This window comes from Embiotoca jacksoni, unplaced genomic scaffold (genome assembly GCF_022577435.1).
Source record: "Embiotoca jacksoni isolate LCO1_2020_lvr unplaced genomic scaffold, fEmbJac1.0.p SCAF_47, whole genome shotgun sequence".
Classification (NCBI taxonomy): Eukaryota; Metazoa; Chordata; class Actinopteri; family Embiotocidae; genus Embiotoca; species Embiotoca jacksoni.
The window spans coordinates 2,692,501-2,717,761 of NW_027185400.1; the positions used below are offsets into that span (position 1 = coordinate 2,692,501).

The 25,261-nt window shown below is 44.5% G+C and overlaps 1 protein-coding gene across 1 annotated transcript in view; it reads left to right on the forward strand.

Moving 5' to 3' along the window:
* The window catches only part of svep1 (sushi, von Willebrand factor type A, EGF and pentraxin domain containing 1), an 80,981-nt gene that overhangs the window by 3,052 nt on the left and 52,668 nt on the right, over positions 1–25,261 (forward strand). Inside the window, exons 2-3 of the mRNA XM_069169770.1 lie at positions 19,473–19,728; positions 21,017–21,193. Of these exons, the coding sequence (XP_069025871.1) occupies positions 19,473–19,728; positions 21,017–21,193 (433 nt within the window). The remainder of the gene's footprint in view (positions 1–19,472; positions 19,729–21,016; positions 21,194–25,261) is intronic.

Genomic DNA, 25,261 nt, shown 5'->3' on the forward strand with positions numbered 1-25,261 from the left:
ATGTCATAAAAAAAAGACTGGGGAAAAAAAAAACCTGAAGCAGCAGTGTAAGAGTGTTTAATGTACTCATCTCGTAGAAGACGAAGGATCTGCCGTGTGTGTGTGTGTGTGTGTGTGTGTGTGTGTGTGTGTGTGTGTGTGTGTGTGTGAAGGTGTGCGTCTGTGTGTCGGAGTGAAAGTAAAAAGAGAGGGAGGATAATTGATAATTGCAGTATGATGATAATAATGCCATATTTTATTCCCTTGGCGGGTCTTGGCTGCTCTAAGTGCCGTAGAAAGCTGGGATCCATTAAGAGACATTTTTCCACCAGCCGTGCATGTAGAGACACGGCTGTCCTCCAGCACTCATCTCTGTCTCCCTCAGCCTCTCCGCTGTCTGCCTGCCTGCCTGTCTGTCTGCCTCTCTGCCTGTCTGTCTGTCTGTCTGTCTGTCTGTCTGTCTGTCTGCCTGTCTGTCTGCCTGTCTGCCTGCCTCTCTGCCTGTCTGTCTGTCTGTCTGCCTGCCTGCCTGTCTGTCTGTCTGCCTGCCCGCCTGTCTGTCTGCCTCTCTGCCTGTCTGTCTGTCTGTCTGTCTGTCTGTCTGCCTGTCTGCCTGCCTCTCTGCCTGTCTGTCTGTCTGTCTGCCTGTCTGCCTGCCTCTCTGCCTGTCTGTCTGTCTGCCTGCCTGCCTGTCTGTCTGTCTGCCTGCCCGCCTGTCTGTCTGTCTGCATGTCTGTCTGTCTGCCTGTCTGTCTGCATGTCTGTCTGTCTGCCTGTCTGTCTGCCTGCCTCTCTTCTCATACATCATACAGCAGGTTTAAAATGTGTGTAGCTTCAAGGTTTTTCCTGATTCAGTGTTTTTTGGCAAACTTTTATTAAATGTTCAATAATTTGTTGCACTGATATCGATGCATTTGAGGAGCTGCAATCTGGTTCCGGATCAATAAGTGATGTCATCCGCTAACCGACGCTCACCTGTCTCCGACCACATCAAAAAGACGAAGCGGTGCGCGTCGCTGTTTGAACGGCGAGAAGCCGACCTGCCGTGGAAAGTAAAGCGGTGCGACGGGATGAACACTTCCACTAAAAGAGTGAAAGTACATCCAAACCGACAGCTTGGAAGGTGCGTCCTGTTTTTTTACGTGTCTGCACATCTGGCCAATCGCTGCATGACATGGAAGTGATCGTCTGGTTTGCATAAACGCACACAGTCGTCGTCCTCTGGTCGCCACAGGAAACGGCTTCAGAAGCCGTTGGATGATCTGGTGAGGAGGACTTAAGGCCTGCATTCCCAATCCCATACTCTACTTTCTACTTTCTACTCTCTACTCTCTACTCTCTACTCTCTACTTTCTACTCTCTACTTTCTACTTTCTACTCTCTACTTTCTACTCTCTACTCTCTACTCTCTACTTTCTACTCTCTACTTTCTACTCTCTACTCTCTACTTTCTACTTTCTACTCTCTACTCTCTACTCTCTACTTTCTACTCTCTACTCTCTACTCTCTACTCTCTACTCTCTACTCTACTCTCCTCTCTACTTTCTACTCTCTACTCTCTACTTTCTACTTTCTACTCTCTACTTTCTACTCTCTACTCTCTACTTTCTACTTTCTACTCTCTACTCTCTACTCTCTACTTTCTACTCTCTACTCTCTACTCTCTACTCTACTTTCTACTTTCTACTCTCTACTCTCTACTCTCTACTTTCTACTCTCTACTTTCTACTTTCTACTCTCTACTTTCTACTCTCTACTTTCTACTCTCTACTCTCTACTTTCTACTTTCTACTCTCTACTCTCTACTCTCTACTTTCTACTCTCTACTCTCTACTTTCTACTCTCTACTCTCTACTTTCTGCTCTCTACTTTCTACTCTCTACTCTTTACTTTCCACTCTTTACTTTCTACTCTCTACTTTCTGCTCTTTACTTTCTACTCTTTACTTTCTACTCTTTACTTTCTACTCTCTACTTTCTACTCTTTACTTTCTACTCTCTACTTTCTGCTTTCTACTCTTTACTTTCTACTTTCTACTCTTTACTTTCTACTCTTTACTTTATAATCTCAACTTTCTACTCTTTACTTTCTACTTTCAACTTTCTACTTTTTACTTTCAACTTTCTACTACTTAGTGTAGCCACCCATAAAAAGCATGTACTGTTGCATGCAGTATGTATACATACTACTTTGAGCAAGTACACTTTGTCTTAATGCTTCTCCTTCCTTTTGTGGGCGGAGCTTTAGCGCCACCAACCATCTCAGTGGCCTGGTGGATTTGAGGTATCTTCTGCTGCTGCAGAGGATTGTGGGTCGTAGGACATCCTGGTACTTTGTGGCATCCTACTTTCAACATGTACTGGGACATACTAAATCTTCCTGGTGTACTAAATGTTAAGGTAGGATGGATACTGGAACGCAGGGATGGTTTTCATATCAACAAATATTATGTGATTGATAAAAAGGATTGAGGTTAAATACTTAGACCTTATTTCCACCAACACATTCTGTGTCTGTGTGTGAAATCATGAAGTAAACGTTATGATTTTTGATGATTGATGATTTCAAAGCGCCTCATCGGAGGATCTGCGTCTCTTCAGCCTCCAGACATGATTAACCTGCTAAATGATGACTTCACTCACGCCGCTGTAGTTTTCCAGCACCAAGTAGTCGATGACTTTTAGTGAATGATTTCAGGGTCCTTGAGGAAGAGGAACTACTCTGTACGTGAGACGGGAGTTCACATCACCCTTCTCCAAACCCAATCATAATCCCGTCCCTCTATTTACTGTAATTACTCTTAAGAAACGTTAATCCATTTTCCTGTTTGTTTTTTTAAGATCTCATTTTATTTATTTTCCATTAATTTTTTTTTGTAAATGACCAAATATCTTGAAGACAATATGGCTCAAAGCCTTTCAGTTTATTATATTCGTGTCCAGTAATCTGGTTTGATCCAGGAAATATGGCTTTTTTTTTTTTTTTCCACTCTTGCTTTTATTATAGCTTCTCTGGAGACGAGTTTCAGGGGAAGAAACGACTATCTGTGCTCGCCAGTTCAAATCTCTGCCATCACGTGTGTTCTGTCTCATCGTTTGTCTTCACCCTGAAGAATCGCCTCAGGGTTGCCATGAGCTGCCAGATACCCCCTCCACCACCACCACCACCACCACCCTCCCGCTCCCTTCAGGCAGGCCGGGCTTCGGCCAACACTGAGCACTAAACTGGACTTGGCAGCCTCTCCGTGTCAGTCTGCCTCCACAGTTGCATAAGAAGCAGGCAGATGGGCAGTGTGTGAAGTGAGACCATGAAGGAAGCAGCAGGAAGAAGGTAGAAGAAAGAGCTTCAGGCAGTAATCTGTTTACCTGACTGCCGGTTAGCGGTGAGCTGCTTTCGCCTCGATCTGGGTCAGAACCGATATTCAGAGTAGTTTACCAGCGTTCGCCACTTAATAAAAGGAGCTTTCTGCTCAGCCAGCTTTTTGTTTCTGGGACTGAAAGCTCTCAGTTGGATGAGCAGGTGGGTTATTCTCCTCCTCTTCCTCACCGAGAAGCTCCAGCGACTCCTGATGTGCACCGGTTCACATGGAAAACACACACACATTCACGCTCATTATTCACACACACACACACACACACACACACACACACACACACACACACACACACACACACACACACACACACACACAGTTTATGGAGCAGCTGCATGTCTTTACATGGTTGTCATCATATATGAGTCAGAGAGGTCATATTATGGGCTGTAAACTGGAGTGCGTGAATGAGAATGTATGTATCTGCATTTATAGACCCACTGTAGGAATGTATGAGACGTTGACCTGAATCTTGCAAACACATTTTTTTCTGGTGGATTTGTTTTGTGTCCTGTGAACTTCCAGGAGGAACGTTTGAGTCCAGTGTTGAGAGATGATCTGATCAGGAGCGCTTTTAGTTTTTATTCTGACTCGTGTCATTTAGAAACTCATTTTGCTGCTTAGTTTGTTCTGACTTTGACCGCTTTAGTGTGGAGACACTCTGTTTTTCTGGTGTTAAAACCTGAAATCAATCCAGAATGTGTCAACTACAGTCCGGTCTGATGTCAATCACTTCATGCAGCTCTTCGTTCTTCACGGAGTCTCACCAGACTACAATAAGTGAAACAAACACGGTGGGCTCCGTCCGTGAGGCCCACATCTCATTCCACAGGGTCAACCCTGGCTTTCCTACATTTCTCTGCCTTTCTCTCCTCCTCCTCTCCTCCTCCTCTCCTCCTCCTCTGCTCCTCGGCTGCAGACCTCCCTGCAGAGCCCGTTACAGTCCTCAAGCTTTGACGCATTACAACCAAAGTATGCAGTATTGTTTTTCAAAACAGTGTCTATTAGATTAAATGAGGTCTGTGGTCGTTGCTTATATTCAGCTCGAGGAGTCCTGTACCCCCCCCCCCCCCAAAAAAAAAAAAAAAAAAAAAAAAAACAACACACACTTGACGGCGTAATGTTTGGGATGTCTGAGTTTCTGAGGGTAGGAGATGTGGAGCGTGGCAAATTAAGATGGGAAATGAAGATCATCCATCACCTGACTGCTGGAACATTTTTCTGTCTGAGACGGGGTGAGTTCAGGGGCTTTTCCATTTCTACAAAACCAACTTGCTCACTGGGGCATTTTTTTTTTTTTTTATCGTCTCAGCTGAGTCACCGAGCAAATTAGAAAACAAGTGACCGAATTCTCCCCTTGATGAATTCGAGCTGAACTCTCGGTCTAAGAGGAAAGAGTGGAGGGAATATCAGGATGAGTGCTCTCTGCAGCAAATGAAAGCAAGGTGCATCTCTTTGATCCTGATAAGAGGAGAAGAAAAGACTGTTTCCTGTCTGCCAGGTCCTGCCATCACACCCTTAATCATTTCCTCCCCCTCAATCCGTCTGCTCCTTCCCTCTATTCATCCCCTCCTCCTCCTCCTCCTCCTCCTCAGTATCAGAGGGATGAGTGAGACAGAGGGGGTCAAGCACCTACCAACCCCTGATTAGACTGAGACCAGGCAGGAACATCTTCAGACACTAGACATAGATTTAAATATGCTGAGTCTGCACTGGGCCGTGCCTCTCTGCTGTTAAGGCATAAAGCGCCTCATAAATCTGTGAAATGATTCATTAGGACATGAGGACATTGGGGAGGTTTAAACACACTTTATGTTTTTTCACCCTCTTGGAGTTTGTATGAAGTAAAAATGTCATCAACTTCCCCGGAAACATGATATTTTTTATGTGAAGTGTTAAAAGTTGGACAACTTTGAAACCAAATTTCTTGTCAGAGATCATCTCCGATGGGTTTAATTTGCAAATTAATCTGTAGCTTCTTTCTCTTTTTTTTTATATATATATCAATGAGCAGCTGGATGAGTTGTTTCTGAGCCTTTTTGACTTCTTAAAGTGAAACTATAAATATTATCCAGCACATCAGACAAATGATAAAAGTCTAATTTGTGAAGCAGAATCTTTCCTTCCTCTAAAATGATTATATATTACATCTATGTTGCCTTGTGAAAGATCTGATTTCATTACATATTATATTGTTTTTGGAAAACAGGTGCATTCTGGGAGTTTCAGATTTTACAGTGTATAGAGGTGGACACACACACACACACACACACACACACACACACACACACACACACACACACACACACACACATGTTTTACTGGGTGCTTCTGCTCAGGGCGTAGTTGGAAAGTTATTCAGACACTGTCATGGTGATTGACATAATAGACTCAACATGACTCTGTGTGTGTGTGTGTGTGTGTGTGTGTGTGTGTGTGTGTGTGTGTGTGTGTGCGTGTGCGTGTGCGTGTGATTGTATGTTTTGGGTTCAGGAGGAAGACATGCATTAGTCTCCGGTTCTGCTCTGCTGGGCCTCTTCGTACTGAATCACTCTGACAGGACGCTGCGACCGATCTGCTCTCCGTCTGTTTCATCACCAGTAATATTTAGGACTTTGTGTTTTTAAGGGATTGTTTTTCCGAACACTTCAATGGCTTCTTCGAGAATGAAGTGTGACCCAGTATCTTAGCATTTGATTCTGAAACCTTCTCTCCATCTCCATTGTTTAGCAGGTTGTAGGTCATCTCGATAGACTCCTTCAATCCATCTATTGGCTCTTTTCAGTACTTTTTGTACAATTCATTCTCATGCTGCTCATTCCATCCCATCTTCCAACCAACAGTCCAAAATTGTATAAAATAAAGAAAAACAGGCAATAAACCAGCTTACATTTGCTGTATGATCGTGCTGAAGAACTGATGCACGCTGCTGACAATATGGATGAGAAAAAAAAAATCATCCAAATCAGATTAAACTCAGCTGATGCTGTAGATTTTCTGGTTGAGATACAGTTTGTCTTACGGTGTATTTACTTTGACAGCGTCACTAGAAAGGCTGAGTACCGCGTCACACTGGTTAAACTGTGCTGTCCTGCCGGGTCTAACTGCTCAGACAATATCAGCCTTTGTTACTCGCGCTGCAGCTCCTTCTCTCGTCACACTGCGCTCACCCCTAACCTCCTCGCTGAAATGGATACCAAATATTTTCCAGAATCAGGGGCCTACTTTCCGACCTCTGAACGTCTGGAAGAGCCCTGAGGCCTTATCACACACACACTCACACACACACACACACACACACACACACACACACACACACACACACATTAACCAGCGAACTGGCCGGTGGATAAACAGTCGTGGAAAACAGAATTCAAACTTTGTACGTCCTTAAAAGCTAAATAATTTTACTCCCTCAATCAAATCAACCAGATTTTAATGTCAGTTTCTTACAATTCAGCAAAACCATGATGTCATTTCAGCCTACACAGAAAATATGAAAGCTTTCTGACTTGACCTCATCAGTTAATTTCCAATTGAGCGACACGTCATCTATGATAAATTCACGTTCAAAGTTGACCTTACCCGTCCGTCGCCGAGCAGCCGTCACCGTGTGGTGATAAGCTCGGACTTTTTGAATTCTCTGACCACATATCTGTGGCGAGGTGTCGACAGACAGACAGGTAGGAGAGACATCTGCAGACTGAGAGGGCAGCGGAGGTCATGAAGGACTCGTGGTGATGCTCACTAACATCTTCTTGAAACGGTGGCAGCCCTCAGACATGCCACAATCGTTTTCTAGTCTTTCCCCATAAATTATATTACTGAAACGCACATTTTCTTCTCAGCAGGAGCATCAGTTTGTCAACCAAGAGCTTAAGTTAAAGAAAATACTGATGTTGTTTTTGTTCCGGACTATTTTTTCCAAACCCTGGATATCTCATTTTGAACAAAAACCCTCTGAATCTGATGAAGCGCAGACATTTTCACTTCCAAGGTCACACATTTCCTCCAACAACTCTCCCGGCACGCTCGTCCCATCGAGGTTCACCGCTGCAGCCACGTCCTTCTCAACCTTCTCCATCTTCTCCAGACCTTTGCTCAGGAGATCGGAGATCTTCCTGCTTCAGCAGCGATGAGACCAGCTTAGAAAAACCTGATATGCATAACAAAGTGATGTCTGCTGAAAAATGACAGCAGTGTTTCACTCTTAAAGTGTCTGTTTGTAGTCGTGGTTACAAACTCCACAATCTCCTTTTAAGCTGTTGCTTCAGTCGCCGTGTCTCCGGTCTCCTCGGCAACCAGCTGATCTGAAACACGTCTCCCTCTTTCACTTCTGTCTGCTCGCAGCGTGTCTCTGCTTCTCCTTCCTGCCTCGAGGTTAATGCTCCACGCAGCGTGTTTCTAGTAGACGTCAGTAGTGTGCTCTGGTTGGGATGCCGGAGGAGAGCGTGGCCCACTTGGCTTCGGGGCTTTAAGGCTTCTGCGGTCAAATAACTCGGATTCACTCCGGCCAAAAACCAGCGACTCCAGATAGAGAAAGAATGAGGGAATGCAAATGAGGGGAATGAGGCCAGTGGAAACAACAGGGAGTATGTGTGTGTGTGTGTGTGTGTGTGTGTGTGTGTGTGTGTGTGTGTGTGTGTGTGTGTGTGTGCGTGCGCATCAGCCCTCGACCAGCGATCTCCTTTTTTTTGTCCACTACATCTGATTGACCGCTTCATATGTACACATGTTCTTTATAGACATTTTGTTTCAGAAATATGCATAAGAAGTCACAAAAAGTGTCTTCAATATGCCGTTTGAATGTCTGATATTCATCTAACGATGTGCATTTTTCTGCTCAACTTCTGAATCCAGTGGAAACAAAAGTTTAGTTGTGCGTGTTTGATGGAAAACACCCAGATCCTTCACGTTCGCCAGCGCTCACTCGGTGGAAATGACTGTGGCTCTGCGGTTGTGGATGCTTATCAGGGTTAGAGCCTCGACATCTTTCAGTGTTCTTTCACTGCGCAAAGTGGGTGTGAGGTTTACGCCTTGATTGAATGTTTGAAAATGCCTCCAGAGAGGAAGAGGAAACGGCAAAAGCCAGTGAGATTAAGATGTGATAAAAAAAAACAACCTGAAATGACACATTAGCAGTCAGTCGATCTCCTCGATGGGAAATCATCACACCGCTTTTAACCCGGGAGCAAAAGAAATTATTCACTCGCTACTTGCAGCTGTGAAGTCTCAATTATCCTCTGCACCTTGTTTTCACCCCTTTCAGAGAGATTCTGCATTAAGAAAGAGCTCAGCAGCACACGGAGACCGGAGAGGGAGGAAGTCTTCGTACTTCCCAGCTCTGTAAAACACAGATGTCATTAAACCCCCTCGACAGACACAAATGTAATTTCAGACCTTCCGTCACTCTGTTTTTTTTTTACATTTTGCTCTGATTGCTCCACTGAGACGAGGATTTTAGGCTCACTGACTACACTCATAAAAATCTGATCGACAAGTAGGGAGCCTTCAGGAGCTGCTGTTTATAAGGGTGGATTTCACCACTTGAGCCCTGCGTTGTACAAACATGAGTCTCACACACACACACACACACACACACACACACACACACACACACACACACACACACATTCATGAGTCTGTGTACTCCTGCAGTGACGACGAGATCCCTAAAATGTAATGAAACATCTCTAATGTTACAACCTTTCTTGTGTTAAGTTTACTCTCTTAAGGTGTAAACTTCAACCAATCAGCTGTGACTGGATATTTCAGTTGGAGCCAGAAAGCTGCGTCAACACTTGTCAAGTTAATCAGAGAAAAATGGCAGTTAAAGAGAGCAGTGCTGATTTCATGTGACGTCCGAAGACGGCTGCTTATGTGTCTCTCAGATAGATCTTTTTTTTCACAGGTTCACAGTAACATGGAGGCTGTCCATAACTGGAGTGAACCTGGTTCCTGGGTGCAGGTGTGAACCCACCTGGGATGCATTGAGATCTGATTTCTGCATTCAGAGGAGGTCTGGGACTCAAACAGTGAAACAAAGCTTCCTTTAGTGTTTTTAATTTCACCTTTTCTGTCATTTCTGACACACAGCTGTGTCACACAGTTCATTTATCCACTGCAGCGCAGAGCCCAACCCTCTCAGACCCTGCTGGGATAGATAATGCTCGGGGTTTACCATGCATCATACCAGGGGCTGAAAGCCGGGTTATTAAACACACCTGTGCTCTTTCAGCTATTTATGTTGTGCAAAAGTTTGCTTTTAAAAAGGTCAGTAATACGTTTTTTTGGATGATTTATTACTTCTTTGTCTCATAATTAGGTGACTAGCATTTAGCCTGACGGTGAGTTACTGCCACCTACCTGACGCTTTGCACAAGTGCAGTATTTTATGATGGAAATAGCTTAAAACTTGGTCGACTGCAAAAGTATCTGCAGGCCAGTCAGACGTACACAAGTACACACCGACGCTTGAGAACCCACACTTTCCTACACACACACACACACACACACACACACACACACACACACACACACACACACACACACAAACACAAACACACACACACCCACCCTCTCCTAACCTCACACTCTGTTCTTTCCACTGAGTGCACGTTCACACATAAACGTGCTCACACCAACACACAGATTCCCGCTTACTTAAAATACTGCTCAACAATTGATGGGTGCTGCTGACTGCAGCGTTGTGTGTGTGTGTGTGTGTGTGTGTGTGTGTGTGTGTGTGTGTGTGTGTGTGTGTGTGTGTGTGTGCGTGTGTGTGTGTGTGTTGCAGTGATAAATGAAAGGCTAGCTGGTGGGGTCAGTGAGAGTGTTGAGGTGGAGAGAGACACAAAGTAAAATGTGCGATTCAGCGAGGAGTGTGAGGAGGCTTTGAAGACTAATACTGTGGCTGGCGGGGTCAAAGGTCAGGCAGGCATCAGGAACAGACTGTCAGCAGCTTCAGCAGTCTGCAGTTCAACTGCCTCATTCAACTACGGATTCCAGTAGAAAGCAGTGGTTTCTTGATCTCACTGGAAAAAGTGTGTTTCCATCAGACCACTGTGCTGTTGCTTTTTTTTTTTTGTCTGGCACATTTTTTTTTTAGATAAAACGTTTTCTTTTTGTGTTGAATACAGACTGACTGATGCTGTAATTTTGAAGCTGATACCAAGTTCGTGTCCACATTGGCTTAAAAGTTAAAATTCATAGTCCTGATCTTGGAAACTCTCTGTGTCAGATCATAAGACTCGATCCTCCCTGGTAAAGGGAGTTTCTCCAGAAATATTGCAAATGCAGATGCTCAAATTCAAATCCTTCTCAGCGGTTTTATTGTCTACGGTAACTGAAAGGTTGAGATGCAAAGTTTATTGTTGACCTTAAAAGCAGTTTGTTGTCACATGTTGATGTAATTGTTGGGTTCCTTTATAAAAGGCTGTAAAGTTCTGTTTTTAGGACTTTACTTTTCTGGAGTGCCCTGAAATAACGAATGTTGGGATTTGACACTAAATATATAAATTGAATTGAAGTGATTGGTAATTTATTTGAGTTTAAGAACGTAAGTTGGATTCATAAATGCTATATTTCACTATTCTCTCACATTTTCTAAACAGTAGAAAAGTGAAATCTGCAGATTAAACTGTATTAGAAATAACCATTTCAGCCTTGAAAAATACTTAATAGCAGCTACTTCATATTTCACAATAAAGATTTGTGATGAGCATCCTTAAATGATCTCTAAAGACTTTTCACTTTTCAATAAAAAGACTTTCGACTGCTTCTGATTAGTGTCGTGTAGATTTTCTCTGATTAAACTCACAACTCTGAAATGCTGCATTCACACAGAAGTCCACAGCTTTGAGATTAAAGGCACAAATCACAGATTCTTTAACACAGATTTACTTTTGGCATCTTGAGATTAGAAATTTGACCAAAAAGCTTCATACGTTGGCACCTTGAAGAAACCAAAAGTATTTCAAAGAGCAAGTAGTGGCAAACTAAATAACATGTTTTTATGGCCTAAGGCGTGTTGGTCTATTAGTAAACCACTTGCTATGTTGAGGTTAGAGTTTGAGAGTGCCAGATTCCATTGGGTTGTTTTCTTTGCTCTGTGTGTGTGTGTGTGTGTGTGTGTGTGTGTGTGTGTGTGTGTGTGTGTGTGTGTGTGTCTGTTTGTGTAAATGACTCGAAGTAGGTAATTGGTACACACATGTGAAGCCACAAATACGCTGTTGTCTGTGTTTGTAACGTTCACCTGGTGTGATTGTGTGAGATTTCTGTTTTGATTGGTTGTCCGTAAGAAACCTCGCGCCAAGTCGCTGTCCAAATATCCAGACGGAGTATGCGGTGGCTTTGACTTTAATCAGCTCATTTTGAAATGCCGTGAGCTGGCAGGAAAACCCAGCATGGGATAGAGATCAACCCCCCATCCCCCCATACCTCCCCTATCACGTTTACAAAGGAGAAAATACGAAAGCACACAAATATCATCACTTCGCCAAACACTACATGCAAACGGGGGGTTTCCCAGCAACAGCATATTTGTAGTTATGTTTCCTGGAGAATAAGTATGTGCAGCATCATGTGATTTCAGTTTTTCCATGGTAGAAAATCTGCTGCAACTCAGAGCAATGAGGCCCCGAACACGTCCTCCTCCTCCTCCTCCTCCTCCTCCTCAATTGACCTCCCAGCTTGTGCTTCCTCTTGTTGTTACGAGGTTTCGTATAATTCATCCAACCAACGAAGGCCAGAGCAAACAAGAAAATCAATAAATTGAAACCTCTCCATAAATATGTTACTTATTATCACAGACATCTCAATTCTCTGCTTTATAAGAGGAAGTCTCCACCTGCGCCTGGTGCCAAGACAAATAAACCCCCGAGGAGGAGAAAGTGAGGGAGGAGGTGGGGGTGGAGGAGGTGGGGGTGGGGGGTGGGGGGGGTATGGGGGGAAGAAATGCGAGTACAGCAGCAACAGTCAGCATAACAAAGGAAAATGCTGCGTCTTGACTGCGGTGCGGTCGGAGCTCAGTCTGGATGAGATAAGTTTTCATGGATGCTTTGAGCCAGCGACGGTCCCCAAACGGTTCCCTGCACATAAGCACTTTCAACACGGCCGTCTGGAGGCATGAAAAAGCATCGCGCTCCACCGCGCTGTTGTCTTTTGTTTATTTCAAAATGAAAGCCGGAGCTCGGAGATGATGGCCGCTCTGTGCTCGGGCACTGAGGTAATGATCTTTCTGTTGCAAACATTACGTAACTCGTGGGCCTTCTTCCACTCTCCAATGTAATTCTGTTAAAAATGTCTTTCTCTGTCAGATGTATAGAACTTCCTGTAGCGTACGTTGCCAGACTTTTTTTTTTTTTATATCAACATGATTTGTGAGGTTTTGGTGACTGATCATTTGAACTGTACTGGGATACAGAAATCTAAACATACCAAATTAAATCACTTACTTTTGGTTTAAAAACAAAAATGATCATATTTATTCTGGCTAAACTCAAAGGCACCAAGAAATGAATCCCACGATAGCAAAACCTTTGGGAGAATGGACATCCAAAGTCTCCAAAATGGAGGAACGGAGTCAGCGATGGACGTTTATTAGCTGTGTTGCACAACTCACTTCTATTTAAGCGGCCCGAAGGGGGTAACAACAGTCCCACAGAAGAAAACGGACTGTTAGCCAGCTTGTTAGCCTGCATGAGAGCTTTATTTTCCCTCCTCGCTGCCTTTTTGCAGCATGAAAAGATGTCTAATGTTGAACGAAACGCCAAAACAGAAGAGTAGAAATACACATAGAGGCTCCAGGTCGTAGAGAGGGTCTCCAACCAGCAGCTCATGAGCTACCCGGTAGCTCAAAGTAGCTCTCAGAGGGGAAGAGGTCACAAGTTTAGACCTACAAGTTTAGTAAAGCAACTTTTAAAGGACGTTGGTCTTCATCTGATTTGGAAAAATGCAAAAGAAAACACACCATAAATGAAATGAGAGAATAATCCTAACCTGTACTTCATAATGTCACATTTTGTGCAAACATTGTGACAGGATGAAGTCTGACTGCATGGACCTGCCATACTTCCACCTTATTAAATACTGACAATTTTAAACATAAAAACAGGACATAAGATAAATGTAAGTAACCGAGATCCACAACACGAGGCAGTGTGACCTCACCATCGTCCAACATCGTCCACTCAGACTGTAACTGCTCCTGTTATTCTTCCCCACTTAGTCACCCCGGCTGTCCTCGTCCAATTACCCACAATGCAGTGTTGCGATTGGATCCCGGTCACTGCCTGAGAGGTTTCTCTCACGTTGTGGAAATAGCTTCTCCCCTTTTGCTCGGCGTCTCTTTCCTCTCCTGTCGCTCCCGGTGGACTTGTTGAGTTTGATGAATGGTGTTGTGACAGAAGCCGTCGTGCTAACTCACTCAGCCGTCCGGCTGCCAATTAACCGACTGTCCGCACTCTCCTCCAACACTTTTGGATGCCATCACACTTCTCGGTCAAAGCTGCTTCTGCTTATGAAGCCCACATGACACGGACAGACTGCAGCGAAAGCTTTTAAATTATTAAGTCGTGGTAAATGAGTCCAAAGGTTGCCAAATTGGGAGCAATTTCCTGGAATGGCCTTCTTGTTCTAGGAATAGCTTTCCCTAAAGGTTTGCCAACTATAATCCAGACAGGTTAACAATTATCTATGTAGTGCTTATGTAACATCAAAAGTATCTTCTGTGGTTTTGGAAGCCTCCACTTTCAGCGCAGTGATTGATGAGTGATCTTTTCTTTTTGTCTGCTGCAGCGAAGCTGTGAATGACTCGTCCTGTGGCTCCTCCAGCTGACTGAAGACACATTTTCCGATTGATAGTACATTAAAATTCACATTTGACACTATTTCAAGCTGCAAAAAGGACTTGAAAATGTCCGATTTTTATTTTCTGTCTGCATTTTTCTGAAGTAAGACACCTCTGCATAAAAATGTACCTTTCGGTAACGGGTCATGTGGGATGGCTTCATGTGCAGGTGAAGTTACAGGACATGCCAGAGAAATATACTTTATAGGAACAGACATACAGCAGCGTTTCCAACTCTTCATCCTGTGCAAATTTGTCATAACTGCTTGGACTATTACTTTCTACTTCGACGTGTTTGTTCACAGTTTCTGTATTGTAAAAGCTGACAGGTCAGTCGGTTCACAGAAGCTTTTCAGGATCGATTTATTTCTGCTGTCACAGTGTTGTATGAGGATCACTAACCCTTCTACTGTATATTTATTATAGCTGGAGGCTGCCTTTACTGCCATAGAAGAGCTGTAGCTGGTGGTTTTTCATGTATAGGTGTGTTAACATCAAACTGTGTATTTTTAGTTTGGGAACATTTATTGACCAGTTATAACAGCTTTCTGTCCAGTAAATGGAGAGTTTAAAACAGGTTTGATTTGGACTCTGAGGTGAAGTTCCTTTTTTGAAAACCAACTCTAAATTATGAACGTCGGAAACTTCAGAGAATTTGATTGAGCAAATGATAATAACCGAACATTGCCAAAAAGATGACATTTATGAGGAGTTTCAAGTCTCTGCAACTCCACTAACAGACAGGTTGAAAGGTGGGAAAATTAAAACTAAAATATAGTTTCCTTGCAATAGAAAAGCTAAAACATACAAGACCACCTGTGTGAGCGTTGGGCAGCTGAGTGGCCTCAACCTCACTGTGTCAGTGTCACGGAGCAAAACCAGAGCCGGACAGCCCGGGCAGAAGAGATGATGTGGCACGAAACAATATGTGATCAAAAGTTGAAGGTGAATGTTCAGCAATCGATCCAGAAAAGGCCGATACATGTGCTTTACATGTGCTCTCATGTCAAAACATTTCAGGATTCATTCGCCTTAAAAACAGGATCCAGAAAATATGAATTTGTGGGATGGACTTTTGTGGCAAATTCCGGATTCAACCAGGAAACAAATCATCTCCACAGATGACCCAGTTTATCTTAAATATCCAAAGTATGTGTCCCTGAGATGTTGCTCAACACAGTTGAGTCTGGTCTCTGTAATTTCATGTCCAGTATGTGTGCGCATATTGTTGTTTGGCCCCTGCAGAGTTGTTGTTGTTTTTCTTACCAGCCGAGCCAAGAGCAGATAGCCTGTGAAAACAAGCGCTCCGAACTTCCGACCGATGAGGAGACGGTTTTCCGAACGGATGCTTTTGTTTTTTTATCCTCTGTGGAATGGCTGCCAGTAAAGTTGTTTTGTTTTTGGAAGGTGGATCTCAGGGAAGTAAAAAAAAAAAAACAATACAGGATGATAACACGCAGGCTCGCCTCTTATGCTGAGCTGCACTCAGAGACTCTGTCGAAAAGTGGACCGAACCTTCGGGTCTGAAAAATGAGGCCAATGATGAAGTACCTTAAACTGCAATACCACCGAAGGCAGCTAGGGGGCGGCTCCATAGACTTCCATTCAACTCGTCTCATAGAACACAAAGACACTCCTTCTGTACGAATTCACCGCTTCAAAATACCGACCTTGAGGGTTCAGATCGACGCCCTCGGTTGCCGTTCTCTGTCAGCGATGCCAGAAGGAACGTCTGAAGTTGTAAAGCATTCAATATGAGTGCATGAGAGTTCATCAACGGACGTATTCAAGACGAGATAACAAGAGCACGTTTCTTCTTTGTTGTTTGGAGTGAACTGAACTTAAGAAAAACACTTGGCAGTTTGACCGATGTAGCTTTTGTACGTTTCTCAATCTCCTTTAATTATTGATTTCTTTCGATGCCAACTTGTTGCCGGTGGCGGAAAAAAAAAAAATCAATAAATCATTTCGCATCTTTCCTCAGAACCAGGTGGGTTCATCTCTGATCAAAGTGGCAGGAGGGGCTGATAGGAGCAACAGCAGCCTGCTGGTGGTGGTGGGGGGTCCTCATTTAGCATGCAGGGTAGCTGCCATGCATATATAAGCCTTTGATTAACAGCTGGAGGAACCTGGCAGCGGCTTCAGCCCCTCAAGGTGTGGAAAGGTTTTGTACTCTCTTCTGCCAAATGCAATGAGAGGTGCCTGCTTTTGAAGTTTCTAATCATGCGAGCATCTGTTTGGAGTCTATCGGAGTTACGATCCAGCTCTTCATTAGCTTTTATTTATTGGATTTATTCAAATCGGTGGTTCATCAGCGCTTTGAGGAGGTCAGTGCTGTTGTAAGTTGGTTCTGTAAAACAACCACATTCAGCTGGAGTCTGATACGTGTTCTCATCCATTCTCACTCTGAAATGTCTCAACAATTATAAAATAGATTGGAGCTCGACTCTCTCTTGCTTCCTGCCAAACATCGAGGCGTTTTTTGAGCGGAGAAAGATCCGCCGCTCTTACCGCTAATCCCTCGAGGCCTGTTGGTCCGCGCACTATCACCGCTGCTGTGACAGATATCACCGGCTCTAAACCACATACACTTAAACTGTCCCACTGCTGCTTGCTTATTATCTCCTCTCCGGAGCTGCCAAGTGCGTAACTGAAGAGATGTACGAGATGTTCGGGTAGGATGACGTACAGGATGAGATGAGTCGCTGGAGTAGAGGACAGATTCAGTTCCCGTCCGCCGGCTTTGTGACCGATCATTATTTCAGATGAGTCGTACACTTTGAGCATCGGGTCAGAATACTCAGCCCGGGCCATCTAGACTGTTTCTGTAATGCTAATCATCATCTTTAAAGTTGAGTTCACGGTTGTCTTCTTTATTTTTAGATGCAGCGCAGTTCAGACTGAAAGAAACGTGATCTCATCCCTTTGTTTTATGTGGAATTTAATACGGTCTAAAAACGATTAACATTTTAAAAACTGGAAAATAAATTCTTTCTATTGGAATTAACTTTTACAACTTGTTGGCTTTGTCTCAAACACATCTGTTCGTCTTTGAAGCTTGAACTCAGCTTTGGTGATCTTCAAAATATTTGATCTTTTCATCCTGTTCTACCCCGAAAACAAAACATTTCATGAGCTAAAAACGTCTGAAATCTACGATTAAACCATCAATCAGGAGCTTCTGTCCTGTGTTTGTGAAACCTGAGTGTAATGATGAGCCATCGTTACCGTCGGTTACGCACATTATTCGCTGCGTCTCTCGCCTCCGATGATAACGTGCACGCTGAGAGTTACTGTAAAGGGCAGCGCTTTCCCACACGCTGGCTCCTGTGGTCGCCTTTATGTTAATACTCTGACCGAAGATATGCAGAGGCTATTCGGGAGGGTATCATTAGTGGGTATTGCATGCGTATGCTCCGTTTGGTAGCATCTCCCCGGTCGCTAACACTCACGGCTAACCGCTGCGGCCCAGAAATCACTTTGAGCTGACGATAAAAAAAAATAATAAAACGTACAAATAAAGCACACGTTGATTTTCTTTCTGTCCAGGAAAGATCTTAAATGTTAACACTTACACAGAAACATCAGCATGTTTGACAGGCGGGTCGGGGACGGGGAGACGGCGTAGCACCGACAACCGGGGCAGCGGGAGCTTCAAGAACCGAGACAAAGTCGTCTCTCGTCTCCGTCCCCGTCCCCCCCCCCCCCCCCCCCCCCCCCCGCCCCCCCTCGCCGCCTCGCTCCACAGCCTCTGTAATTACACCGCTGCTGCCAGAGCTGCTTGAAGTTTCGCCAATTAGACAATAAAGAAGCAGCGCTTTCTCTCCTCCGGCTCGGCGGTCACACCCTGTGCGTGTCTCCTCTCCCTCTGCACCTCCTGTTTTACAGGCTGTCATGTGTCGCTATAATGTCCTGCTTGGATTCAGAAATACAGAAAAACAGGCTTCTTCGAACACACTTCCTTTGTTTCCCTCCCATCTTTATTTTTTTTTTATTCTTTACGATATACCCGTGACCTTTCTGGCTTTCAGTAAGTGAGTAAGTGGATATCTGTCATACTGACTTCATCTTGGCTCCTTCTGCTGCTTCACTTTCTTTCCTTCTTTTATTTTCTCTCCACCTTATTGCTCAACTTTCTTTTTCTTTTCTATCCATCGTTGCCCCGGGGGACTTCTCCACTCCACATATCCCTCTTAACCTCATTTAACACAGCTCCACAACAAAACCGAGACCCTTTCAACTTGGCCTCCGCGGCGCAGCGAGCAGATGGTCCTGTTTGAATTTTCTTTTCTTTTTTACTTGAGAGAAAAAAAATAAAGATATGTTTCTCTGACTTTAATGTCCTGTCTAATTGTATGTGGTGGATTGTAAACGGTGGCTAAAGTTAGTTTGGGAACTGTAGCTGGTGTCTGGGGCGGACGCAGCAGCTCGGTCTGCGCTGCCCAGCGTTCTTCTGGTGGTTTCAGACCACTGGAGAGCAGCTGCCTCGTCTGTCGGAGGAATAATTACAATTGTAGAGCTTTCTCCCTTTTTTTTTTTTTTTTGTGCGTGTCCCTCCTCCTCATCCTGCCCGTGTTGCCTGTCCTGCTGATGGAGGGTTTTTTAGGAACCCTAGAATTGAGGGCTGTTTTTAGTGGTCTAGTGTGACGTTCTTCGTTATTCAATAAAGATGGAGCGTCGTTGGGAACGTCGTGGCGTGCACAACAACACGTGATCGTCCTCTACAACAGATACAGGAACAGCATGAATAAATATGACATGCTGGGAAAGTTACACACTTTCAGAGTTACATAAGAAGATTGATATCTTTATAGAAATGTCGGAACTGTTTTTACATACAGTGCATGTTAGCAGGAGAAAAACGCATTTCATGTCCTTGTTGAGATACGGGGGGGAAGAGATTGATGTGATATAAGATCAGGGGTTAACACAGGATGTTTTAATGTAAGAACTGGCTGGATTCTTGAGGCTGTTACTGTCTGACTTCCTGTCGGGATGATCTGCAGCTTCACGCTGCTTCTGTCAAAAACAGTTTAAACACGTATGTAAGCTAAGTGAAGCAGAGAATTACTTCCTACTATCTTGTGATATGTTGTCAGTTTAATTTGAATAAAAACCATTGATAGTTTGTGATTTTACTCTATTTCGTAATTACCTGTAAAACTTTCTTTTGTGAACCGTTTTCTTTTCGTTTCTTTCTTCAGCGAAACTGAAAGTCGGTCTCATCTTGACTTAATGGCCGCGTGTCTTCTTCTTCTTCTTCTCCAACAGCAAATCCTCCGTCACTCCCGCGGTAACGCCACCAAGGCAATCTTCCTCATCACCGACGGCTACTCCAACGGCGGAGACCCTCGGCCGGTGGCGGCGGCCCTGCGAGAACGAGGCGTGGAGATCTTCACTCTGGGCATCTGGCAGGGAAACATCAGGGAGCTCCACGACATGGCCTCGCACCCCAAGGACCAGCACTGCTACCTGGTGCACAACTTCGCCGAGTTCGAGGCCCTGGCTCGACGCGCTCTGCACGAAGGTAAAAAGAACAGAAGAAGATGCAGTCGCAGGCAGAATCTCACCTTCCAGACTTAACTCCAGTTAACTCCATTCAAAGAAACATCTGTGATCTCACTTCACAGCTTTAAAGAGAAATCCCATCTCACTCTTTTCCCGCTCACCGCTGTCAGCTACACAGGGGAGAGTGACGGCATGTTTCGGTCGATGGAAGCTGAAGCGTTTTAACTGTGTGTCTCTGAGTGCTCCCATCATCACTATCTGACCTGCAGCAACATTCCTTCAATGAAGCTGCTTTTGACTCTGTTATGACTCAAATCGTACTTAAAAGGAAGCAGATGATATTTTACATAGAATCTGAGAACATTCCTGTCACTCCTGTTTTGTACTCTCAGTTAGACCTCACTTCCACACAGATTAGACGTAGCGAAGCTCTTTTCCCACACGTCAACGGGAACTTCCCACCATTTGGTGAAATGAGGGATTCAGTCACGGCTTTAAAACTTAAAAACATCACCATAAAATATCGCAGTTGAATGCAGCGCTGAGTGTAAAGTGTGCCGTAAATCACACCGGCTGGAGACGTCTCACACACACACACACACACACACACACACACACACACACACACACACACACACACACACACACACACACACACACACACACACACAGGGTCTGAGGTTTCCAGACGGAGGTGTAGCAGCAGAGCTCAGTAAGACAGAACAAGCCAACACACACCACGCTATCAGCTCAGCCGTCCGGTCGGCCTCTCACACGCCGGTCCGTCTTGAAGTCGGCCGGCGACTCTGCCAACAACAGCCTCAAAGCAGACACAGAGCCACATGTTGCGCCACATGTTGAGCTCCTGCCTTGCCAGTGGTTGAAATCAGAGCCATGATAGCAGAGACAGTTTCTCCTCTGAGCCCTTGTTTTGTCCCCAGGCTCAACATCAAGTTACCGTCCGTACATTAATGTCACAGCTCCTATTTTATTCTTGGACTTCTTTCTCTGACTTGTTTTTTCTGAGATTGTTCGTGCATGAAAGTGATTCTGCTGAATGTTCCATGTCTGGATTTCTGTGGTTGAGGTGTCTGTTTGTCTCAAAACTCGTTGCTCTCAGTCACGTGTTTTGTTTTGCTGTTCCTAAAGACTTTTTTACCCTGTCAGACCTCTTTTTCCATCATTAGGCACTTTGAAATGAAACACATTTGGTTTTCTGCACTTTAAAATGATGGGTTGGTCCTGACACACGGTTCATCTCTTTGCGCCCCCCCCCCCCCCCCCCCCCCCCCCCCACCTCCCCTCAGACCTCCCGACAGGCAGCTACATCCAGGAGGATCTGTCCCGCTGCTCGTCGCTGTGCGAGGCGGGCCGAGACTGCTGCGACCTGATGGCCAGCTGTAAGTGCGGCACGCACACCGGACAGTACGACTGCATCTGTGAGAAGGGGAACTACGGCAAGGGTCTGCAGCACGAGTGCTCAGGTAGGACAGTTTGTTTTTACCTCCTCAGAAGTCCTCTCCGCATCAACTCATCTCTCTCTCTCTCGCACTTGTAGATACATAAATTATCTGGAAGGATCTGTGAGTGTGCCAGAGTTTCAGGATGGTAAAGTTTTGATCTGTAAATCCGTCCTCCCTCAGTGGTTATCCAGTTATCCTGTGCCAAACACTGATCCCTCTTACAACTGTCAGGTGTAGCGAATGAGAGATAAATCAAACTGCTCGTAACCGGAGCAGCTAAGGAGCAGATTATTGATGCATGTGTATCGTTTCTAACATGTGAGGTGTGTGAGTAAAGATTTTATTTTACAATTTTGGAAAATAACACATAAGATGAAACTAAAACCTTATTAAATTCCACAACTTTGTTTTAGCTGCAGACTTTGCTGCTCTGGAACAACATGTTTGTGCTTTTTATAAATGGACATTTGGAGCTCCTTGTTTGTTCCACGTGAGCATCGTGGCCTACGGTTGCTGCTGAGCTCACTGGGTGGATGTTGATGTAAGTTAACGCCGATCACTAAGTGTTCACCTCTGACTCTCTGATTCCCAGTCAGACTCGTCCCATCCTGCTCTCATCTTCCATTTCCTCCCTTTAAATCACATATTACACTTCCGTTTCTTTCACGCTCCAAAAACGCTGCAGTCATTTCAAAACGAAGTGCTCTTATTGCTTCACCTCCCACTTCTGTTTCATACGTATCCCTTTGAAGACCGACGATCTGTTTCATCTGTTGCAAGAAGTTTTATGGCTTTTTCCCCTTGTGAGAGTGAAATATGTGAAGGTGGTAAGATTGATGGAAGACACAAACATTTGGCTTTCCTATCATCTTTCCTGTAATCTGATTTAATCAACTCAAGAACAGTCTCTAAAGTTTTGATTATAATATAGATACATGTCAAACAATGATCTTTCTGGTTTCTGCACCATCAGTTATTGAGATGACTCTTACAATCAGGAATATTAAAAGTGATCTTTTGAATTAGATTAAGAGACGAGATGAAGCTCGTATTAACAGCAGCTCTTCTTTAAACCTTTAAAATCAGCCTCCAGTTTCTGGAACAGGTCTCAGTGAATTTATGGAACTTGCATTCATTTTAGAGCACTTTGCCTAAAATCAATCCAACACTGCAGACAATCAAGTTCAAACACTTGCCAGCAGCCGCTGCAATGACACATTAATTAGTCTTCTGAATGTCTGTTCTCCGGTCTGTTAAATCTCACAGTGTTATGTTGCAACGTAGCGCAGGTGGTCTCTGTCAGTTAAACGTGAGGTTCAGGGGTCCGTACGTTATGTTTACTGAATATTAAACCCAACCCAACACAGTCGTGTGTGATTGTTGGAGAGCGGAGCGGCTAACAGATGCGCTGCCTTGTGTGTGTGTGTGTGTGTGTGTGTGTGTGTGTGTGTGTGTGTGTGTGTGTCAGTCATTCAGACAGCCTTCTCACAGGGGAGACAGGTGGGAGGGACTAAGACGGCCTGCAGGAAACAATCAGAGGAATCTGGATTGCAATCAGCTGTAATAATGGGAAACAATGGGCAGTAATCCTCGTCGTGTTCGCCCTCTGGCTCTTTTCCTCTCTGCATCCACATGCTTTCAATCTAGGATTAGATAACAGGCAGAGAAGGAAGAAAGAGAGACATGTCAGCGACAGATGAGTGAAATAACTTCGATTGGTGTTTAAAAGTCAGTAAAAGAACAACGAGGGTGAACAGGAGGAGGAGGATTTGAAGAAGTGGGAGCCAATGCAAAAGGCATCAGGGTCGTCGTTTCAAAGCGCACGCCTCCTCTAATTCTCATCAGATGTTGTCGAGACTGGAGCCTCATTCTGCTTATTAATCCCTTTTAATGGTTTAATTAATAGCAGAGAGCAGACGAAGGAGCCGGCGTGAGGAAGGAAGGATGCAGCGCCTCGCTGCGACCGCTTCCTCTGTCTGTCTCACTCATATAACAAACATCTCCTGGAGGAGGAGTTGGTTGGTTCGCTTCATGGTGGAGAAGTCGTCATACTCCGGCTGACATATCTGATGCAGAAATATGTGTCACTGCGGTGCTGTTGTGGATTCGTTGGCAAGCCGAGCCTCTGTTAGAGTTTTTGGTTTTGTTAACTAGTGTGAAACACCCTCATATATGTTTTTGAACACTGCATTTATTGAAGGTTTTATTCTCTAATAACTTACAGTGATTTTTTTTTTGAAGTAAGAGCGGCTCCAAAACCAATTAGACTTTTAGTGATGTAACCAAGAAACATACAAAGTAAGCTCGACAAGCTCCCGCTGTTTGTAAAAAATTCCAGCGTCTCTTTAATATTGTGTTGCTTTAACCTTAATGGGGTTGGCTGAACCGAAGGTGTTGCATGAATTACGGGTACGCCATGCGCTGCAGCCGCGCCAGCTCTCTGCAGCGGCAAACAGACGCAGCTCCACACTGCAGCGCTGCAGCCAGGCGTAGACGCTGCTCACGGTCAGCCGGCCTCAGGTGGGTTTGTTGTCTAGACTGCATTTGAATATAGTGTTTTTATGGGTTTTGGACTTTGTTTCCTCACATTTAACAGTCTTTGACACATCTGAAAATGAAATGATCCAACTCCATGCCTGTCAGTGGATTATTATTATCATTGGCTGAAGGGGCTCCGTTGGAAACACTATCCAAAGCCCCACAGTGCACAGCGGTGTTGTTTATGAATCTGTCGACAGCCAAAGGAAACAGCCTCTTCCACAAAACATGACTGGAATCCCAGCAGATAGAAAACGTATGATGAACCCAGTTCCCACATAGTTTGGTTTGCTCCAACGGGCCAAACGGGACATTGTTGGCCTCGGTATCTGTATCACGGAGGATCACTGAAGGAATGGGGAAGTAGATAAAGGCAGTAGAGAGGCTGAGAGACGTCCGGGTGCAGAAGGGTAACATGTTTTTGTCCTGTCACACATTCTGGCTTATCATCAGCCTCTTCTGTAGGCCGAGAGAATGACAGGAGCTCTGGACTGTGTTCATGTGGTGTCAGCACAGGCTGGGTAGCGCTCAGGACAGCTCTGCTGGAGATGAAGGGGAGGGGGAGGGAGAGAGAGGGAGAGGGACCAAGGCAGCACCGAGGCGTGAACGAAACAAAGAAAAGAAAAGCAATGAAAAACAGATCAAGTAAAAACTATCATCTCCCTGATCTCCAAATCATAGAATAAATCCTTTATGAGCGTGTTTTATATTATCTTTGTCATGTTTGCTTTGCTACCTGAAAATGAGCCTTCAAGCTTATTCAGTTGGTTCAATCTACAACCTGACCACTAGAGGCCACTAAATCCTTCAAACCGCTCCTTTAAGGTCTTTTTCAGTGTTTTCAACAATGTCTCATTGTCTTCATCGCTGGATGACGATGGACCAAAGAAACTCTCACTAGAAAATGTGAAATATGTTTCAAAATAAAAGCCAGGAACTAGACCTTCGGATAAGATTTGTGTTTTTGTCAAAACTATTTTCAGGGTCAAGAATGAACTTTCAGGGTTTTGTTTATTTTTTCAACAGCAATAACTGGAACTCAGTTGATTCTGTTCCACCTAAATATTTATTCAGTGATGGATGTTTGTGATTTGGAAATGAGGTGAATATAATATGATGACCAGTAATCAGGATACGAACTGTTGACTGGGATGTTGTGAGCTTTTCTTTCTGCGCTGATACTCGTAGAATTGCACAATGTTTACAATATTAAGTTCCCAAAAGCCTGTTGATCCCGAGAGGAGACGCGTGGCAGCAGTGAGCTTCGAACACATCCGTCTCCCCGCGGGTGGACCGGACTGCCCGGTCGGTGGAGACGACGACATTCACCGCGTCCGCCCCGGGAAATATTTGTGGTCTTGACGTGAATAGCCGAGAGAATTGGGGAGGCGAAGCCTCGAGGTGGACATAAATCCAACGGAGGGATTGAAATGACAACAAGAGAGGTGGAATTTGTCCGATCTTGAGGACGACTATAAAAAGTGTTGAAATGGACGGGATGTTGCAATCATTATTTCTTTGCCTGTTTTTGGCTTCACCCCCTCGCAGAGG